Genomic DNA, 22,304 nt, shown 5'->3' on the forward strand with positions numbered 1-22,304 from the left:
TATTCTATGCCTGTGACCAGATGTCCTTGGAGGTCTTTTCTGATTCAAAATCTATGTGCCTCTTATTTGCCTAGGAAGTGGATATATTCAACTTCTTTAGGAAGTCTTTACTATTGTCAAAGTGTTTCAACAGCTCCTTTTAATAACTTCATTTTTCTCAACCCCCAGGATATTAAATTGGCAAATGTACAGGAGTAATATATAAGGATTTAAAGTGTTTGGTGTGGGAATGTTTGAAGACCCCAAAACACCAATGTCTAGTAATTTATTACGACCTGTAATTACAGACCTCAACTTTAAGTAACAGGAGTAGTCTATTGATCCAACTACACTGAGCAGAACAAACAGTTCTCTGCTAGGGATTTTCAAGTAAATGCTTCTCTCTAAAAGAAGTCCTAACTCTGCCACAGTTGAAATTCCTAGGAGACCAAAAACCACAAAAAGAATGTAAGGTTTTTTTGTTAGTATTTTTTAAAGCAACACAACATTTACTAAAACACAAACTAATACCAGAGCAAGATAAATGTTGCAAAATTCAAGTCCAATACAAAATAATATGAACGGGAACTGTGATTAGTATGCCTTCCTTTGCAGTGGTTCCCCTATCTAAGTCTGCATGAATTAAAACCTCCCTACAATTATCAGAACAACACAAAATCCTAAGAACAAAAAATCTGTGTGGTGGACACATCTCATATGAATGAGATCTCAATTTTTAATACTATAATATTGAGTAAGAGTTTTAAGAAAAGTATGGTCTTAAATTTAAAACATAAGCTGTCACAAGAAGAATTTTTGCTTTCCTTCCTTGAGCAGTTTCAATTTTCATTTTGGATTCACAACATTCAGTGTGGTATTGTTAAATATGTTTATGCATTAATTTTCTGCTCTGTTTCCAAATCTACAGCCAGATCAAGCCAGAATCAGAGACGCTGAACTATTTTCCCACACCTCCTGATGCCAAGTCCTAAAATATACAGTTTAATTCTTTCACCAATTGTTGCAAATTGACCAAAATACCGAGTTTATTTTCCTAGTTGAATTTATCTTTATTCATCAGGAAGAGCCAAACACTGGAGGCCTCCATCCTTGGCCTGCCCGAAAGCACAGGGATGATGATCATAGCTTGGCCACACTATTGCTCACTTGGCCTTATCAAAATAACTACAGCGTTCTTGTTCAATCACAGAACCTCCCCAAGGGCTAAACACTTTGACCGCTGTTTGTACTTAAGTCAACAGAAACAAGTGGCCTGCTTTAGTCTTCATTACCTTTGTTCAGGCTGTTTCAATGCAAGGGTGGTAAAAATGATTAACTATTTCTAAGCCCAATACTTAAGCCTCTACCTCATGTTTTGAACTCTACCACCACCCAGAATGAAATTCAGGAAGCTCTAGCTTTATTCTCACACAAGTGCAGAGCTCCCTATCAACTTGTCAGCATGAAAAGAATCATTCACATCTTAAAGAGTAAATCATCAAAGTATCACATAAACAAATACTCTTTGTTATTTAATATAAGCAACTGTTAGAATGTTCATGTTTTTTAAAATCAGGTTCATTTAAAGGCTACATTAAAAGATGTCTTTAAAAATAATCATTTTTTATTCTATTTAACAGATATAATTTTTTTCTAAAAATTGATATCTATTATTATGCCATGTTTGCTCTCCAATAGAGCATTATCCTCCTGCCATTAAAAATCACCTCTTATAACCCAAAATTTTTAAGCAGAAGAAAAAAATGAAGTTAAGCAATGTGAACCAACCCATTAATCATGTCTAACAGTACATGCAGTAGCTATACTTTCAACAGTCCATTAAAAAAATTCATATACTGATTTTTAGAAACCCTTGGCAAGAAATAACAGCTATGGTTTAAAATGTAGGGTAAGATGAAAGATAAACACAAAAAATAGAAACATCCATTGATAGCAGGCAAACAAACCAAATATGAAAGATGACCTTGGTGTAATGTGCAATAAAAAGCATTTGAAATTTAAAGAAAAAACTCAAGTAAAAAAAGGGGTGGTTGTAAGTGAAGTATTTTCTTAATATTTGAAAACTGTGAAAAGTATGAAAGAAAAACTTTTGAAGAGAGTAAACAGCCACCTTCTTTGGCCCATTCTGCCCAGATATATTTGTTCTTTTCCAAACCAGTGACACAAAGATATTCTAAATATTGTGATAACCTCATTTTTAAAAAGTTTATATTTTTATGTTGAACATAAGAAGTCATGAAAATACAGTTGATAAATTAAATAGTGTTTTAGAAATAAATCTAAAAGCAATTACTAGTAATTAGTAAAATACTAGGTGATTAGAAGTTCAGAGATGCTGAAAATGTTCAATGTATTGGCATTTTAGAATGGAATTTGCACAAAACTGTTTGGATGAAAATTTTTGAAGAGAGTAATCCCTTGAAAGCTACAGAATCTGAATTTCATGAAGAGAAACAGTAAAAAATCCTGTTATAAGACTGTAAACAAATGTAAGATTGCCCTAACTTTTAAAAATTAGGTATTGACCTGGAAATCAGTGGTTTCTCCAGGTAGGATAAACTTGAAGAACAGTAGCACCTCACATTGCTTTGCTATAGTGGAGAAGTAGACTGCTTCATGCAATACCTATAATTCCTGAACCAACAAATAATACAAGTCAAATTTTATTGTGAACATAAGGTGTCAAATTTTATTGAGAGCTTAACGTGTCAGTTTCTGTCTTAGGGGAACTGGGAAACAATATTTTAGTACTTACATAACATTTTAGATTTGCCCACAGTTTTACAACCATTTATTAGTTCTTACAACACTCTAGTGAGGGTTATCGTTATCAAACATTTTATAGACAAAGAAGATAAAAAGCAAAGAGGTTTTTTTTTTTTTTTTTTGTGGAGGTGAGGTTTGGTACCTGTCTAGAGAACATCAGTGAATAATACCTCTACCAAAAGAATAATGTTTTATACTGACTAAGGTGTAATTTGAAAAACAGTAATTTTTAAATGTAATGAAAGGAGGAGTAGCACAATAGACTGAGAACCTGTCTCAAACAGGAAGAGCAAGGTTTAAGATGCATACAGACTATGTGACCTTAAGTAAGTTACTGAACCTTTCTCAATGACCCAAAGAAACGCATTAAGGACCATAAAAATACTCACTGGTATACATTGAGATAACACATGTGAAATGCTCTACAAACTCTAATGCACTTTATGTGTTGCTGTTATTGGTATTATTGTAGGTCATTCAAGGCAGCACTTTTCTATTTTGAAGATATCTCAGACTGGTAGTCAAGTTTTACTTCTGTCAAGCCTGAATGTACCACTCTGCAATATCCACCCATTGCTCCTTTTTCTGCCCTTTGGAGCCAGTGAGAAGATGTTTAATTCCTTTTCCATGTGACACCTTTCAGATATGTGAAGATAGCTGTCATGTTCCTCCATTCTCAGCTAAAAATGGCCCTTTTACCTTCAGCCTGTCCTCACTGCATGGTTTGATTTTATTTATAAAAGGGTATTCAAGGACATACAGAGATTACACCAACAGCTTCTTCTATAATTTTTTCATAAAAAATTTAAAAGGAATACAAAAATAATATGTTATTAATTTATGATTAAATAATTACCATTATTAAGAATGGAGACAGTAACCTAGTCCTAAAGTATGATATAAAACAAGGAACTAGGAAATAACATATATGGACCCATGTTTTGAGATTTGGCAGAATCAGATAACAAATGACTGAGACACAGGATCATAAACCTAGAGCTAGAAGGACTCTTGAAGATCAACTAATCCAACCATTCTCACACACTGGAAAAATATTTATAATTTGTTTCTCATATTAACATTTACTGATTAATTTGCATAGTTTTATTTATGTTCAGGTCAAGAAAGCTAGTCTTATTCCAATGCAATGGTACTTAAATTGGGGTCCATGTATCCCAAACTAGATTTTGAACAGATTTAGGGAGAGGGGGGTTGGGAAAAAATGTACCTTTATTTTGATATAATCTTTTCCTTTGCCAGTCTTAGTCTTTTATTTTATTCATTTAAAAACATTTCTCTCAGAAGAAGTGCATGTACTTCACTAGACTGCTAAATGTTAGGAACTCCTGGTCTAGAGATACATATTTTCTTGACAACAGGAAGATGAATAAAATTCAAAATAAATAATAAGGGGGGGGGCTATCACCAAATTGTAAGGTGAAACAAGATAAAATCCTTAACTGCTTATTAGACCATGACACTTTCACATACATATTCCTGCTCTTTATTAAAACCCAGAAACAACAAAAACACTTTCAGTTACTTCTCTGGATACATTGTGCCCCCTAATTTTTAAATGCTCTATTAAAAAAAAAAGAGAGAGACCTTAAGGCCTGCAATTGCAGGATACTGATACATTTAATCATAAACCTCCTTTGTTGACCACACTACATAAATAAGAGGAGGAACACTTCAGAAACATTACCACTTTTTCCATTCTTGCTTATTATCCTCCCTAAGCAGGTCTCAGATGACACAAAATCTCATAAACTCCCTACTGTATACAAATGAAGTAGAGGGTTGTTCAGATAAAAGCAGCTTCTCTTAATACAAAGCAGCTTTAAAAAGGGTTCCTCACAACCTCTGGATTCTAATGTAAAAGTGGCATACATTTCAGTTGAGGCATTTTTCAATTTTGTGTTTAAAAAATTATTCTGGTGATGTTGTAAAGTTACAAGTCATAAAAATATCTAGTTTCTTAAGACCTAAAGCTGAGTGTCATTCAAATAATGATGGAGAGAAACACTGTGGGCATGAATAGGCAGTAACTTATTACTAATGAAAAGTTATGCAAGAAAAGTGGTGTCAAATGTCAGAGACATGAATAAAGAAGGAGGATGGCTGATCCTGTAATAGGAAAAGAAAATAACTGATGAATTGACTTGTGTGCTTCACTAGGGTATATTTAATGCCAAGAAGTCTAGAAAAACACTCAACATGTTCCATGGACCCCTTTATAGGACTATCAAGGAACAAGGTAATAGAAGATAAGGAGGTCCAGAAAGGAGGGAGTATCTGAATAAATGAGATTATGAATGAAGTATGTTTAGGATTTCATAACAACTTAAACAGATGTACTCTTCAAATTCACAGCACATACAACTCTTTACCTATACTCTAATATTTCTATTTATCTGACTCAACAATTACTTAGTATATATATATATATATATTCTATATTTGAAATAAACTCGCCAAAACTTTTAAGGCACTAGTACCCAAGAATTACAGAAAGCTGTATTAATTTGTGCATTTATTTCAAATGAGTCAAACCCTTCCCCTTCCAGTATGCCAGACTAGAAAATCTTGATTTATCCATGGCTCTTCTCTTTATACTCAAACTTTCCCCCCCAAGTCTTATCAATTCTTGATTCACAGTGTCTATCAGATTTATCTCTAATTCTCCATTCCCATAATCATCACTCTAGTTTAGGCCATAATCACTTCGTGTTGTTATAATACAGTAGCCTTTTCATTTTTCTTCCTGACATCAGTCTCTTTCTACCCAAGGCCATTCTGAGCAGCACTACCAGGTAAAGCTTCCACTTTCACTCTCCAATTTGAGAAGCCATAATGACTCACTATTACCCACTAAACAAGGCCTAAACTTCTGTGACTGGTTTTCAATCTTCCATAATCTAATTTTTCCCTAAACCCTATTCTTATACTTTGGTCTCTGCCATTGTTCTTCTTGTTTCCCAGTTTGGAACTGCCATGAATTTTTATCACCTCCACAAATCCATCTCATCTTTTATGGTCCTACTTAATCTTTTAGTTTCCTTGACCATCTGTCCACTGTAACAACTGTATGCCCATGAGTCAGCCTGTCAGTCTCTCCCCACTACAATCCATCCTCCACTGAAGCATTAATGCGATTTTCCTAAGAACAGGCCTGTTCATGTTATCTCCCACATTCCTACTCCAGTGGCTTCCTTTTGCTCCAAGAAGCAAATACAAAATGCTCTGTTTAACATTCAAAGTCTTTTATAAACTAGACCCCTTCTATCTTTCCAGTCTTCTTATACCATACTTCCCAACAAGAACTCTTCAATTGAGTGGCTGTTCTACAAAGAAGCTCTATAGCTCAGTTTAGAGCATTTTCTCTACATATCTTCTAGGCCTGGGGTGTATGGGGTGCTCAGGGAGGAGTAATATCTTTGGTTGGAGGTGCCCTCTTAGGGCAGCTCTCCAGCCTCTGACCCCCATCTGACACCCAGCTCTCACTTGTGGCTCTTAGTAACTGCTAGCATGCGCCAGTGGCCACACCCTGGGCAACGGCTTCGACAGGCCGGCTAAACCTTGTGAGGGTAGCCATCGGGTCATTGACCCCTGGTGAACCAGGGCCTTGCTCACCCAGCACGTGAAGACTGCTTCTGCGGAACAGGCAGAAGAAACCAACAAGAAGGTTCAACGGCTGAGAGGGCGATGCAGCAAAGCACTGTGGAGTGCTTAGAGCATGTTGGAGCACAAAAGACAACATGGCCATCTAATGCAGCTGAGGAAGTCTCCAGGAGTAACGATTTTTCGTGCCAATGGACCCAGGCTTCCAATGCCAAGAGAGTGGGACTGTGCTGTCTCTGTGCACCGGCTTTTCCAGTTAAATCTTCACACACAAGTGTCTTTGTGCACATAAACGCACAAAGACAATCATCATCCTCGGTTACCAAGAGTCGACTATACTACTACTACTTCTAGACCTGGAACACTCTCCCTCCTCTACTCCGACTATTGGCTTTCCTGACTTCCTTTAAGTACCAAATAAAATCTTACCTTCTACAGGAAACATTCCCCTGTTCCTTTTAATTCCAGAGTACCTGCATTCTGTTAGTTCTTTCCTATTTATTTGTATATAGCTTGCTTCATATATTTTTGCTTGTATGTCATTTCCCCCATTAGACTGTAAGCTCCTTAAGGTCAAAGACTGTCTTTTGTGTCTTTTAGTATCCCCACAGTGCTTAAAACATAATGGGAACTCAAATGTTTATTAATTTAAATGATTGTAGCCCTAATCATAAATTCATTTTATTAAACATTTCTTTGAAGTGTTCTCTAATTTTAATACATCTATAAATCGCTTATCACCAACAAGAGAGATATCTATTCAGAAGCAGGATTATTTAAAACAGTATACTTCTTTTGTCTTTACTGTATTTAGAAAAGTGCTGGTAATAAAACAGGAAATCAATATTTATAGACTGAATGAAAACAGAAAATACCAAGTGTTAACAAAGCTATGCTCTTCATTCTTCCTTACTTAACCTATTTCCTCATATATATTAAAAAAAAAAAAGACCATCAACACTGAAATCAGAGGTAGGAAGAAATATGTTTTTATTGACCATGGGTTGAAGAGATTGTAAGGTCCCTTAGGGACAAGATCTTTTGTATTCCTTACAGCTCAAAGCATAACTACTGGCTATATCTTTGACACTCAATTGTTTTTCAAACTGAGTGATAGCAAAAGTTTTGATACAAAAGGTAAAATTTGTAAATATTATGAGAAAGTACAATGCTGCAAAAGGCATAGCTGACACTGTTTTTTGCCTAAAAATTCTAGATACAGACAATAACAGCAACAGTTGATATTCTCTTTTAAAGGTATATTTTCCATACATTATTTTATCTGAGCAGTGACAAACACTAGGGAAGCCAAGAGACTCAATCTGGTGCTTAACTTTATAAGCAAAATTAAAATCTTTTTAAAAGTAGGATTTATTATTTTATTTTCATTTTTATTTAATTTACATTTCCTATGTATCTCTTTTTCCTTCTCCCCCACCTCACCAAATTCCAGATCTACTCAATCTATTACTTTTGACCCAATATACTTCTGTTAGTAGTCTATATATCCTGGGTATTAAAACCTTATATCCTGGGTATTAAAACCTTATGAGAAATATTCATCACAGAGTAGAAATCTGGAAAAAACATATGATTCATCACTTGTTTATATGGGTATATGATTTGGGATTTTGATTTTAAAAGATTTACTCTATCTTTGGATAGAGTATGAATATAGAACAGAATAGAAAATGAATAATATGGAAATGGGTTTTGTGTGATAATACATGTAAAACCCAGTGAAATTGCTTGTCACACCAGGAGGGGGGAAGGAAGAGGGGAGTGAGACAACATGAATCATGTAACCATGGAAAAAATTTTATAACAGAAAAAATTTATAGGAAAATCAATCTAATAAGTCTATTGTTGGGTCAAAAAGCAAAAAGAAATATTTAACACAAACATTTCCCCCAATTGACATCTTCCTTTTTTATCCCAGTTGTATTAATTTTGTTTATGCAAAATGTTTTCAATTTTTTAATGTAACAAATAATCTATTTTGTCTTCTTTAATTGTCTCTCCTTGTTTGGTTATCAATTCACCTTGGAGCCACAACTGCAAAATGTATACAGACATCTTGCAGATGTTTTGTAATTGAATTAAATTATTTCTACTTCTATGTCTAGTCTATTCCACTGATCTACTTTAATAATTTTTAACTCATACAAAATAATTTTTATGATTACTGTGTTATAATGCAGATCAAAATAAAGAAGTGCTTTCTCTTTCTTCTTAACTTTTAAAAATAATTTTTCTTGATGTACCTGATCTTTTGCTCCATGAATTGTATTTTTTTAAAAATTTAAGTACGTAGTATGTACTTTGCCAAAGACCTTTTCTACTTTTATAGATATCAATTATGTTTTTAGATTTTAGATTTAAAATTTTAGATTTAGATTTTTAAAACATGATTATTTTCTTAATATTTGAAACTTCTTTGCATTCCTATTCAATTCAACTTGAACATGGTCAACAGAGAACTGAAATAATTCAAATGAGATATGATAAAGTATTAACCAACAGTGACCTAGTGAGTGATGAGGAAAGGGCATATGCAAAGGATATTGTGGAGAAAAAATCAAGAAAACTTGGAAAACAATTAGATCTAAGAAGAATGAAAGAAAAAGATGAATCAAGTATGGCTTCACAGTTTTGACCTTGGGTGATAATGAAGGATGATAATGTCTTCAATAGAAATTAAGTTCAAAGTAAGAGAGAGGTTTAAGAGGACAGAGGATGTGTTCCACTTTGGACATAAGGAGTTTCTGATGCTGATAGGACATAAACGTGGAGTCTAGAAAGCATCCTGTGATAAGGAACATGAGTTCAAGAGCTGATGAGCTCTAACCATCCCATTACAGCTTCTTCCACTGATTATTCTCACTAAAATCTGTAGTATCTCTTACCAATCTTCGATCTCTATCTATAGGATCCTTCTCTGCTGCCTATAAACAAGTCTTTGTTTCCTTCATCATTAAAGAAACCATTACTTGAACCTATTAAGTTTGACAGCTATAATTCCTTCTCTCTCCTCTCTATTCAAAGCTAAACATTGAGAAAACTATCTATATTGGTTGCTTCTAGTTCCTCACCTCTCACTCTCTTTTTAAATACTCTGCAATCAGGCATTCAATCTCATTGTTCAACTGAAACTATTCTCTTCAAAGGAACTAGTCATTTCTTTTTTTTTTTTTGAATCAGTTCTTTATTGATCTTGGAAATGAGTCTTTTATTTTTTTTTTCCCACAAGATAATTGATTTTTATTTTTTTTTAAATATATTTTATTTGATCATTTCCAAGCATTATTCGTTAAAGACATAGATCATTTTCTTTTCCTCCCCCCCACCCCCCATAGCCGACGCGTAAGTCCACTGGGCATTAGATGTTTTCTTGATTTGAACCCATTGCTTTGTTGATAGTATTTGCATTAGAGTATTCATTTAGAGTCTATCCTCTGTCATGTCCCCTCAACCTCTGTATTCAGGCAGTTGCTTTTTCTCGGTGTTTCCACTCCCATAGTTTATCCTTTGCTTATGAATGGTGTTTTTTTCTCCTGGATCCCTGCAAGTGTTCAGGGACATTACACCGCCACTAATGGAGAAGTCCATTACGTTCGATTATACCACAGTGTATTAGTCTCTGTGTACAATGTTCTCCTAGTAGAACTAGTCATTTCTTAATTGATAAATCTAATGGCCTTCTCTAAATGCTCATCCTTTTTGACATCTCTGTATGCCTGGTGCTTAATAAATGTTTACCAATTGACTGATTCCATGGGGTTTTTTATGCTGCCAATAACCCTTGTCACTTGGATACTCTTTCCTCTCCAGTTTTTTTTTTTAATATACACTAATATGTCCTGATTTTCCTCCAATATGGACACTCTTTAGTCTTAATTACTGGATCTTCATTCTAGGCATTTCACTAACTGTGGTTATCTCTCAAGGCTAACTCCAGGGCCCTCTTTCTTTTCTCCTTTTATACCATCTCACTTAGTGATATCATTAGCTCCCATGGATTTAATTATTATCTTTATCTCCCCTTATGTTAAGAAGTTTTTCCCAATCCTTCTTAATTTAGTGGTGACTGGAGTCATTTGTGGAGAATGCTGAAAGCAGAAGTGAAATGAAACCTGTTTGGTCTTCAAGAGTCAGGGCAGGGGGCATTTGTGTGACCCTGGGCAAGTCACTTGAACCCCATTGCCCCATTGCCTAGCCCTTACCACTTTTCTGCCTTGAAACCAATATTGATTCCAAGATGGAAGGTAAGGGTTAAAAAAAAAAAAGAGGTCAGGGATAGGGGGTGCTTAATGTTGCCTATTGAAATGATTTTTTAAAAAAGAAATATATATTACCTGTGTATGTTAGAAATTAGTAGCCTCATGTATGCTCTTCATTCTTCTGTTGAATGGAAATTTTATTTGGTGTGAATGAAAGTTCCAAATTAAGAAAAAAATTATAGAAGGATACAGAACATTGAGCATGTTTATAGGGACCACGGAAAGAACTTGGTGGATAACTGAGAACTGAAAATTTGAGAAGAGAAAGGACAAAATCCTTGAGAAGAGAAGAGCGTGAGCATCAATCAACAGTATTCATAAAAAGGTTGGCTTTGGTAAGGACTTTGGATAAAGGAAGAGAGACTTAGAAACAATTATTAGCAGTAAGTTTAAAGAGTAAAATGGAGAGAAGAGAGAAATCAAGAAGGATAATCTCTTTTTTCTTAAGAAAGTTAAATGAAATCCTCAGTTCAGGGCTGAAGAGGTATAGGAGGTTTGAAGAGAGAAGAAAAAGGTTAAAACAGCTACCAGAGTTTGGGAAATCAATTAAGGAAGAATTATACAGGCCTATTGTAGTCTTTGGATTTATGATGAATAACAAGCACCTTATTTGCCTCTCAAAAGCCTGAAAGCCATCCTATCTTTTAGTTTCAATATCCTTTTATCTTTTAGTTCAATTTAAAGTAAGAATAAAAATTATTTTAAGAGTGTGAGACAGTATTTTACTTATAATATCATGCCATTTGAAACACAACTCTGTCAGCTAGGTGCTATTTATTGATGAGGAACTGAGGCTATGAGGGGGTAAGGGATTTGATTAGGATCACACAACTAAAAAGTGTCTGAGGCAGGACAGGAACTCAATTCTTTCCACAGTACAAAAAGGCATTAGGGAAGTGCCATTTATATGTTTTTATACATATGAATGGAACTGATGAAAAGGATAGCCAGAGAAATATCCGTTTAAAAATTGCTAGAGCATCAACCTGGGGTGAAAGTGGGAGGGTAGAATCATGATTCCATTGGCTTTTTAGCAGAATTTGTTAACCTTTTCAGGATCACAACTGTGAACAACCAATCTCTTTCATTTCCCTTTTGTAGAAGCATAGTTCTTCATTCAGTTTTTTAGCTTCCAATGACCTAATTCTCCACCCCACCTCAGCTATACCCAAAGAAGATCATACCCTTAATTTTGTCTTCAGCCATGGCTCCTCCAGGTACAACAAATCCAAAATCTTTCTCTGACCATAAGCTATTTGATTTCCATGTCTCCCTCTCCCCTCTGATACCAGATCCTATACCTTGCAGACACTGTGATGTCTTCATTCCTCAAACCTTCAGTTCTGTTCCAGAGTAATCATCCTACACCACTCACATTTTGGCTTCTTTTAGATTGTAAATTTCTTAAGACCAAGGCCTGTCTTATGTTTTATTTTATATACATAGCACAGTGTCTAGCACATAGTAGGTGTTTACTAAATGTTTATTGCTTGAAAATTACTGATTAGCTCATTTATCTTACATATGTATCTTTGGGGTAGATAATTGTTTACATGTCTCCCACATTGTACTTGGAGATTCTTGAGAACAGACTGTCTTACAACTTGTTTTATATGCTCAGCTCTTAGCATAGTGCTCAGATCAAAGGAGGCACTAATAAAAACTGACTGACTGACTGACAAAAAGTGAGGGGGAAGAAGCCTTCCATTCTATCTTTTTCTATATGTTTTCTTTTCCTTAATTCTCTATTTTTGTTTTATTGTGCCTCAAGTTAATCTTTCTTCATGACTCAATTTCTTTACTATCATATCCTTTACCCTACTTTTTCTAAGTAAACAGAAGGAAACACATGGCCCCCAAAGAAGCAGAGATAGCATCCCAGTGACACCCATCCATTTTCACTGAGCTCATCTTCTCTCATCTCCATTATGACAGGGATCTTTTTATATTTTATATTATCCTTCACATGATAATATAACTTTTCAAAAACACTTACCTCAGTAGTAGTTCCAATGTCAGCAGATGGGCTACATGTGCTGGTATCTGGTGGAACTGTACCAACACTACTTCTAATTGGAGAGCTTGGAACAAGCCCTGCCACAGACTCTGGATAGCCTGAAGATTGATTTAGAATGCCTTTCTTCTGAATCTTATTCCAGACTTTATTCATGATGTCTGTTAATTCATATAAGAGCTGAACCTAAAAAAACAACCACAAAGGGCAATTCTTCACAACTTGTTCTCTATAATATTGTAAAGTACTATATAAGCTAAGGCCAAACATAGTATATGAGATACAACTAGAAATTTAAAAACTACAAAATTCACTCCTGATGAGGGCATGATTGTAAAGAAGTCATTCTTTGTACCTCATTTTCCCCACCTGGGAAACAGAAGAAAAATAACTATTCCAGACATATCCTGTATATCAAGGACAAAGGAAATAATATGTGCAAAATGCTTTCAGAGTTCTAAAAGATAGTCTTTTTATTAACTCAATGTGGGGAGGAAGATAAGTTTGTCCACAAGTGAAATGTGATCCCATACCAACATATAAAATCCCCAAAGAACTTTAGCAGTATTTTCTGTAAAATCTATAATTGTTTAAGCATAGTTCCTGAATATTTAACCCAGTTTAAGATACAGGAAACTATAATAGGCCTCTATGGGAAATATGTTGTTTATTAATTCAGAGATGATCTCTATCTTTTTGGAGCTCACAATTCAGTAGCAATATACAAAATACAAAATAATAAATCAGTGCAAAATGGAGCCTTTTGAAAGGTGAGACAGAACCTTCATTTTTATATTCAAAGAAGAAAACATAGTAGAAACTCATAAACAAAAGAAGATAGGTCAAAAAATAGAAGTCAAATACTTCTCAAAACACACTTATTTACTGAACATAAAATAGTTCACTTTCAAATGCTTTAAAAAATCAAACTGACAAATCAATATGAAATTTAATCATTTTAAAAGAAACTTAAAAAAAAACAATTTATGCATAAAAAACCAACATTATAGCCAAAGCTGTTCTATAGGATACTGAAAGAACATACATTATCCAGCTTACTATTCTCCTGGGATATGTCATTCCAATATTCACAGAACATATTGTTTAACTTGCACATTGTTTGACTAAGTTCTAAGATATTTACACAAGGTTTCGTAAATAAGCATTAATCATGGAATTTGTATGACAACATATTGCTATATACTGTATAAAACAAGCCCAAGGAAAAATGCAAACATAGTATATAAGCAGATCCACAGCTGGATACCATACTCTGCTTGCCATTATAAAAAAAAAAACACACCAAATTCTCATATTTATAAGAAGTTTCAGCCCCAGGATACATCCAGACGATGAAGCTGGCTTCTTATGTGGGCAGAACAGATGCATAAAAACACTGTTGTCAATTCACATTTGATATAAAACAGTACTTGGGTGTGTATTTTTACCCCTAACATTTTATGTAATAGAGTCTCAGATCTCATACTATACTCCTCTCTTAATAGGATAGCATATAGACTTAATAGAATGTTTTGTTTTTGTTCAAATCAATTTGTCCTTCACATTCATATGTATTTTCCCATTCTAATACTAATACTACAAACAATACTAATCACTAACTGAAATATATATATCTTTAAAAATCCCTCTACATCTTCTTATAGAAATATGGAGTAATAAAAAAGAAAAGAACCGATTAAAGAAAAAAAATGTCCCTATGGCAAAATTTACAGAAATGGTTCAATTTTTAATGGCCTATCTTTTTGATGTTTATCACTTTTGTCTGATAAAAGTATATTTCAGAAGAAATGATAGCAATGGATACTGCCTAATGAATATACATCTAAACAATTTCTAAATATTTTTACACTTAAAAATAATGCTAAAACAGAGACTGAAATAAATAGGATCACACAATCTATGAGTTGAAAGGGACCTTAGAGACCATCTAGTCTAATCCATTCATGATCAATAATCCTTTCCATAATATATACCTAACTAGTGGTCATCTACTTTTGGCCTGAAGACCTCCACTGACAGGGAACTCACCCCACCTTCTGAAACAGACCATTTCTTTTTTGGAGGATAATGCTAATTGTCAGATATTTTTCCTTTATCAGTCCTAAATTCATTTCTTATCACCTTCCACTCATTGTACCTAATTCTGTACTCTGAATTCCATTGTGTGTTTTATCTTCTGACTCATATTAACTTTGTAGTCCATGAATTCCCCAGATATTTTTCAAATGAACTAATATCTAATAATACTTTTCTACCACCTTATACTTCTGTAGTTGATTATGGAACTGTGTAATACTTTGCACTTTTGCCTACTAAATTAAGTAAAAAGGAACATTTGATTTGATCTAATTTAACAATGAGACAAATTTTAGGTATTACTCCCCTAGCTTTGTATTATCAGTGTCTAATCCATGCTGACATTGAATCATTATTGACAACTCTGGGTTTACTCAAGCCAGTATTTCTTAGCTCATTTAACTCTATTGTTTTCTAGTTCATATGTCTCTATCTTGCCCACAATATGAGAGAATATTTTTACTATTTTGAGAAAATCTAGGACACTGGAATTCATAGTCTACCAGTACAGTAACATAGTACAGTAACAATAACAAAAAAGGAAATTAAGTTTAATCTGAAATGACTTGCCCTTGATGAAGAAAAAATATTTGTGATCATTGACTCCTTTTGTAGATTACCTACTAAGGTGAAAAAAAAATATTCAAGGAATTATATGATTTAGAGTTTGAAGTGTCTAGTTCAGTGATGGGGAACCTTTGAGAGGGGTGGATGATGTGGGAAATGTCCTCAGGCACCCGTGGAGAGGGGAATGGGAGCAGCCCAGGCCCATGTCCCTCTGACTTTCTAGTAATGAACTTTGGTGAACTCTGAGCTGAGGCAAGGGTGCATATGCCCACAAAGAGGATTTTGAATACCCCTACTATGGCATGTGTGCCATAGGTTTGTCACCACAGGTCTAGTTGATTATCTAGTTCATCTCCTTACTATACAGAAGAAGAAACTGAGGTTCAGGGAGATTACATGCCTTGTGCAAGCCGACATGAGAAGAAAGTAGAAGAACCATAATTCAAACTGCAGTTTTTCAAAATCTACATATGGAAAGTGCTCCTTTGATCACAACCTTCCATACTGTTCCATGCCAAAACATTCTTTTGACAGAAAGCTATATCAGTAGAGGAAGTTCTTACAGCAATAAAACTATAGATCTTTAAACCATTAGAAGAAAAACGGAATCTCGGGGAAAAGATCAGGGATGAACATGCAGATTTTTAAAAATGAGAAACTTAGAAATGTTTAGAACCACAGCAGGAGGAATTCATTTCAATCTCTTGATACATTTTCTCTTTATCATATCCCTAACCAGTGGTTATGAAGCTTCTGCTTAGAAGTCACTTACATGGTGGCAATAGATGAACCTGTGCAAAATGAACGTTTTTCACAAAAATCAGTAAAGAAAGCAAAGAGCTGATGGGTAAGTACTAAGAAAACAAGACATAAAGAGTGGAGGAAAATCAGGAAAGTTGGAAGCTAAGGAAGGACAGAGTTGGTTCAAGGAGTTGGGAGATCATTATCAAATGTTACAAAGAAATCAAGATAGGCCTGCTCTGCAACACAGGCTATTTGCAACCTTTAAAATGTAGTTCTAGTAGAGTGGTTGGGAAAGCCAGATTAAAAGAAGGAAATGAAAATAATGATGATGGCTAGCTTTATAAAAGCATTTTTTTTAATTGCAGAGATCTTTATAACAGCCCTTTAGATAGGTGCTATCATGATTTTCATTTTACATGTGAGGAAACTGAAGCTTGAAAGGTAAAGTGACTTCCTCTGTGTCACAAAACTAGTTAAATATCTCAGGCAGGATGAAAACTCAGGCCTTCCTGACTCCCAATTCAACTAGTTTATTTAAGGAACAAGTTTATTATTTTGAAATTCTATACTCTGTACCAATAATCTCCACTAAACACTTTTTTTTTTTAATTTAGGGAGCAAAGTTTTTATATGCTGGCAAAAAAGGAGAAGGGAAATTTTTTTCCAATAGAACAATAATTTTTTGATTTGGAAAAGTAAAAATGAAAGAGGATGGGATCTTGCATGGCTTTTGAGAGGGGTAGGATAAGGAACTATGGACTAACCTTAAAAATTTGGAATTTCACCACTAGAAATTGGTATGTTGACAAAAACATCATAAGACTAACAACAATCAGAGGAAGGGTGTGAAGAGATAGATCTTTCCATTCTCTGACAGATTTATCATATACCTCATGCCAAAGGCCTATACTTTGAAAACCACCATTCTATATTATGATAATACTCATTCTATGTGGCCTGCTTTTTTCTTTGACAAGAAAGAGAAAGTACGCCAATCACCACAATGAATAAATTTATTTGAACATTAGCAATATGATTATATATAATTTTTGATTACACACATGTAATATATACATTATATATTATATAATTTGAGGTCCTGAAGAATAAAAATAGTTGGAGAGAATGAAAGGGACAAGAAAACAGCTCCTTTCTAGACATTTTAATTTCAGAACACTAAAAATGTTTGAAAAATATTTCTATGAATAACTAAGAATGTAGAATAATTGCTGGAAAAGCAAAACACACACTTTCTTCCTTATTATATGTATTATTAAATTGTATTCAGTGTCTGAGAAACATAACATGCTACCTTGTTAATGAGGTAGGGCATGGGAAAATCCAGGGAGACAATTTAGGGGAACCAAAAATGGTTTTCAGTACAATGAATAGCAGCTCTTATAGGAACAAATAGCCAAGATATCTTCAAGAATAATACATTGCTTTAGATATGCTAGATGGTAGGCCCAGGTTTCCATAGCACAATTGAATCTGGTAATGTCCTAAAGCTACTTTGAACTCTGAACTTTTATGGGGAATTTAGGAAGGGGGAAAGGTTTATATAAAGAGGAAAAAATACTTAAAAAAATGAGTTTAGTAAAAAAAAGAAAGGGATGATGGGGAAGGGAAAAGGGAAAAGGTTTGCATCTGGCTATTTGCCCCAAAATATGTAATCTACTATAGATAATTTCCTAAGCTTAACCTGTCTACCTAACTCAACTAAAGATTAATAAGGATAAGGCCAACAGGGAAGCCAGAATCTCACACAGAGTCCTCGGTGGGTCAGGTAACAGGAATCCAGCTGTTGAACCTCAGATGTTCCAGGAAAGAGAGAGAAAGGCTCCTTCAAAATCACTCTGTCCACCAGAATATATGGGGATCTTCTCAATCCTTTTGATTTTATTTTAAGGCAGTCAGCTTTACAAGACGATATTGTCCAGGGAGAGTCCAGATTTATACCCTTCAGGCTTGACCTTCTGCTCCAGACAGACAGTTGGAAACCTGTACCTTCAACAGCTTAGAGCTCTGACTTAGCCAGCTCTTAGAGAATTCTGAGGCTTGAGGGCTGTCAATCAATTCTTTGCTGCTTCTGTGCACTTTATAACATCTCTTTGCTACAGAACAGGGTCCATAACTAATTTATGATTATCAAAAATTTATCGGATCATTACCTCACTGACATTTCTTTTCTCAAGGGAATGTTAAATTAAAAACACTTAGTCAAACAGATGACTAAACACTCTTCCTAAACAATTAACTGCTCAAAAGATATACAATTTTTAAAAGGACTACAAACTATCAATATGCACATGAAAGAATGCTCCAAATAACTATTAATTAAGAAGTGTAATTCAAAACAACCCTAAAATATTATCTCACACATTAAAAACTGGTAAAGATGACAAAAAATGGCAACACTTTAGGTTGTATGGGTTGTATGGGTTCATTGTTGGTAGAGCTGTGAATCAGTATAATCACTGTGGAGAGTAATTAGTAATTATGCCAATAAAAGTGAGTAAAATATTCATATACTTTTCACCCAGACTACAACACTCAGAGCCTAATAATTTAACTGATAAGAACAAAATTCTCACATACTGTACAATGAAGTATTTACAGACTTTTTATGAATAAATAGAAACAAAATAGATGCTCATCAAGTGGATGATAATTAAACAAAGAGAGTGTCACATGAAGGTAATGATGTGTGGTAAGAAATTACTAATGTAATGAATACAAAGCAGCATGGAATGCTCTCCATGAACCAATTCAGAATGAATTACACAGAACCAGGAAAACAATACACAAAATTACTACAACAATCTAAACAGGATGAGAATTAGGGTTAAATAAGAAATGAACATTGTAAAACTTATAAAGAGCAACATGGTTTGAAAGAAGAGAAGGTACTCCTTAAATCTTTAAGTCCTTAAAATCTTTCCTATAGATCTGACAGGTAAACTATTCTATGTTCACCTAATTTACTTATAGTTTCCTTCTTTATATTCAAGTCATTCACCCATTCTGAATTTATCTTGGTGTAGGGTGTGAGGTGTTGATCCAAACCTAATCTCTCCCATACTGTTTTCCAGTTTTCCCAGAAGTTTTTGTCAAATAGTGGATTTTTGTGCCAAAAGCTGGGATATTTGGGTTTCTCATTCACTGTATTGCTGAGGTTATTTACTGTAAGTCTTTTCCACTGATCTCTTCTATCTCTTAACCAGTACTAAATTATTTTGATTACCACTGTTTTATAGTACAGTTCTGGAGATCTGGTATTGCTAGGCGCCCCTCTACATTTTTTTTCATTATTTCCCTTGATATTCTTGATCTTTTGTTCTTCCAAATGAACTTTGTTATAGTTTTTTTTCTAATTCAGTAAAAAAAAAATTTCTTGGTAGTTTGATAGGTAAGGCACTGAATAAGAAAATTAATTTGGGTAGGATTGTCATTTTTATTATTTTAGCTCGTCCTACCCAGGAGCAATCAATGTTTTTCCAATTGTTTAGATCAAGTTTTAATTGTGTGGAAAATGTTTTGTAGTTATGTTCATATAATTCCCATATTTGTCTCATCAGATAGATTCCTAAGTATTTTATATTGTCTAGGGTGATTTTGAATGGAATTTCTCTTTCTAATTCTTGCTCCTGGGATGTTTTGGGAATATATAGAAATGCTGATGATTTATGTGGCTTTATTTTGTATCCTGCAACTTTGCTAAAGTTATTATTTCCACTAGTTTTTTAGTTGATTCTGTAGGATTGGGGCATTTCTTTACAAATAATTCAGAAGAAAAATCTAATATCTTAAATATATAGCGAACTGACACAAATTTAGAAGACTAAGTCATCCTCCAATAGATGGTCAAAAGATAAGAATGAATAGTTTTTGGGAGAGATGCAAAGGATCAATAGCAGCTAAGACATACTGTATGGTCATTCCATTGATGTGTGCCTACATCACTTGAAGGGCAAAGAAAATCCACACATTTACATGTCTGTGAATAATAAACTCCCTAATTCTTGATCCTTTGAGTGCTTATATTCCTTTATTGATACCTTTTCTACCAGAATCTATCTACACATACTAGAGAATAAATCCATTAATTACACTTTATAAGGTAGAGGACAGAGCCCTTTTGATAAGAGAAAGTTTAAAATCCATTATACCTTGATTTTAATATAGGTTCAGGCTCAAAGAAATTCCCCAAACAGCTTTCTGTGTAGAATAGCAATTAGATGCAATTTCAAAAAAAGTTAACATCTCTTAAAAGCAATCTGCTATTCCTATTTTTAGTGGACAAAGAATCCATTGCATTTGAGCCAGAAGTCCTGGGTTTGAATACTGGTTAAGTAACAAAGAACTGTGTGATTTTGGCTAAGTCATTTAACTTCTCTAAGCCTTAATCTGCTCATTGAGAAGTTGATGAGGTAAGGAGCCTAGCTCTGGCTTGAAAGGACCTACTTCTAATGAAAATTATCAGTATAACCTTGGGCAAATCAACTAACTTCCCAGATAAATAATACCAAAAAAAAAAGAATGAAACTGCATGATTTGATGCCCTCCAATCTTTTTAGTATCAATTCTTATTATTCTGTGACTATATTCAAGTATAATGTGGATTTTCTGTAAATTTCAATAGGCAATAGAAATCATTTACTTTAGGAAACAGCAAGAAAAATTAGTACTAAAAGAAAAATATATAAGATAAGTAACTTAAAACAGTTAAAGGAGAGATAATTTGGGAACCATTGATCCCTTTGAAAACCATTACTTAAAGGAAAAACAAAACCTTTGACACTTATTCAAGTAATTATAAAAACTGCCTATATCTGTTAGAAACAGAGGGCAAATTAAAAGTAGAAAAAATTCACTGATCACTTGCTGAAAGAAATCCTACAATAAAAATCCAAGAAATGTAATTGCCAAAATCAAGAACTCCCACATCATAGAAAAGATAATTTAGGTACCATGAAAAGGGTTTAAGCACTAAGGAAGTGTAATAAGGACCACAAAAAACCAGCAGTTTTTACTATCACTCAGAGAGAAATGCAATAAACCAAAAATTAAAAGATGAAGGCTTATAGCTAGGAATAACTCAAACTACAAAGCTGGACCTTTAATAGAAGACTTGTAATAATTTCTGATGAAAAGATAAAGAGAAAAGTCAAAATTATGAAGTACAAACATAAGATTCCAGAGAAACCTACAATGATTCATTTATTTGAGCTATTTGAAGGAGCTGTGTGAGGGAATTTTATATACTTTGTGCACCTATCAATGTTCCTACTAATTTAATTTTTAATTGGAAGATGAAAACCATGCTTCACAAACAAAATTCTTAATTAATATGGTTCATATGTAATGATATATCTGTAGTCTAAGCACTGTATGATGCAAATTCCAAGTGGGGTTAATCTCCAGAATTCTGAGTTCATAAAATATCCTAAGAAACTGACCAAAAAAATAAAAAGCCAACTGCATATGCAAACTATTTTAGGGTCTTTTCCCAAAAAAGGAGACATGAATTTAATACATAATTAATAATAACCAAGTTATGATTTTTAAAAAATTGTGACTTACATAGGGTCATAGACTTAAAAGTAGAAGATATTATTTCATATAATAATCTCAGTTTAAAAATAAGCAAATGGGAGGCAAGAAAGTTTCCTTAAGTGGAATGAATCAGATATCAAAACCAATTCTATCAACTCTAGAGCTGTCATTCTATTATACCAACTTGTCCATCAATACAAACGAAATATAAGATAAAGTTAACTGCTTCAAAAGAATGGAATCTAGAAAAAAAGAAATAATAAAAGACTATACAGTATATCTCGGCCCCAATCCAGAGAAGAAAGTTCTCTGATTTTAGAAGACTATCACCAATTCTCAGACATATTCTCCGATGAGAAGACAATGAATCAAGTTAACCAAGTTTATTAAAAACAGTCCTCGAGAAATTTCTTTGCTTAGATCAGATTCTACATTGAGAAAGCAGATTTTGTAATTTGATCTCCTGAGTAGGTCCCGACCAAGATGGGGACCATGTTTACAGTGGTATCGACACCTTCCATTGTAAATTAAAAGATTAGAATTCTGGTTTTTTTTTTTAGTTTGGTTAGTATAACTACATTTAAAAAATTTTGATCATCACCAAATAAAATGACGAAGTTAGATTTTCAAGGATGTTGAACAGGGCTCAGTTTATTAAT

The 22,304-nt window shown here is 33.9% G+C and overlaps 1 protein-coding gene across 8 annotated transcripts in view; it reads right to left on the minus strand.

The window, feature by feature from the left end:
• The window catches only part of VPS13B (vacuolar protein sorting 13 homolog B), a 1,055,144-nt gene that overhangs the window by 510,081 nt on the left and 522,759 nt on the right, over positions 1-22,304 (minus strand). For all 8 annotated transcript variants that reach the window (XM_056820764.1, XM_056820763.1, XM_056820760.1 and 5 more), the window contains one exon: positions 12,664-12,867. In XM_056820764.1, the coding sequence (XP_056676742.1) occupies positions 12,664-12,867 (204 nt within the window). The remainder of the gene's footprint in view (positions 1-12,663; positions 12,868-22,304) is intronic.

The sequence above is a fragment of the Monodelphis domestica genome, chromosome 3 (assembly GCF_027887165.1).
Source record: "Monodelphis domestica isolate mMonDom1 chromosome 3, mMonDom1.pri, whole genome shotgun sequence".
NCBI lineage: Eukaryota > Metazoa > Chordata > Mammalia > Didelphimorphia > Didelphidae > Monodelphis > Monodelphis domestica.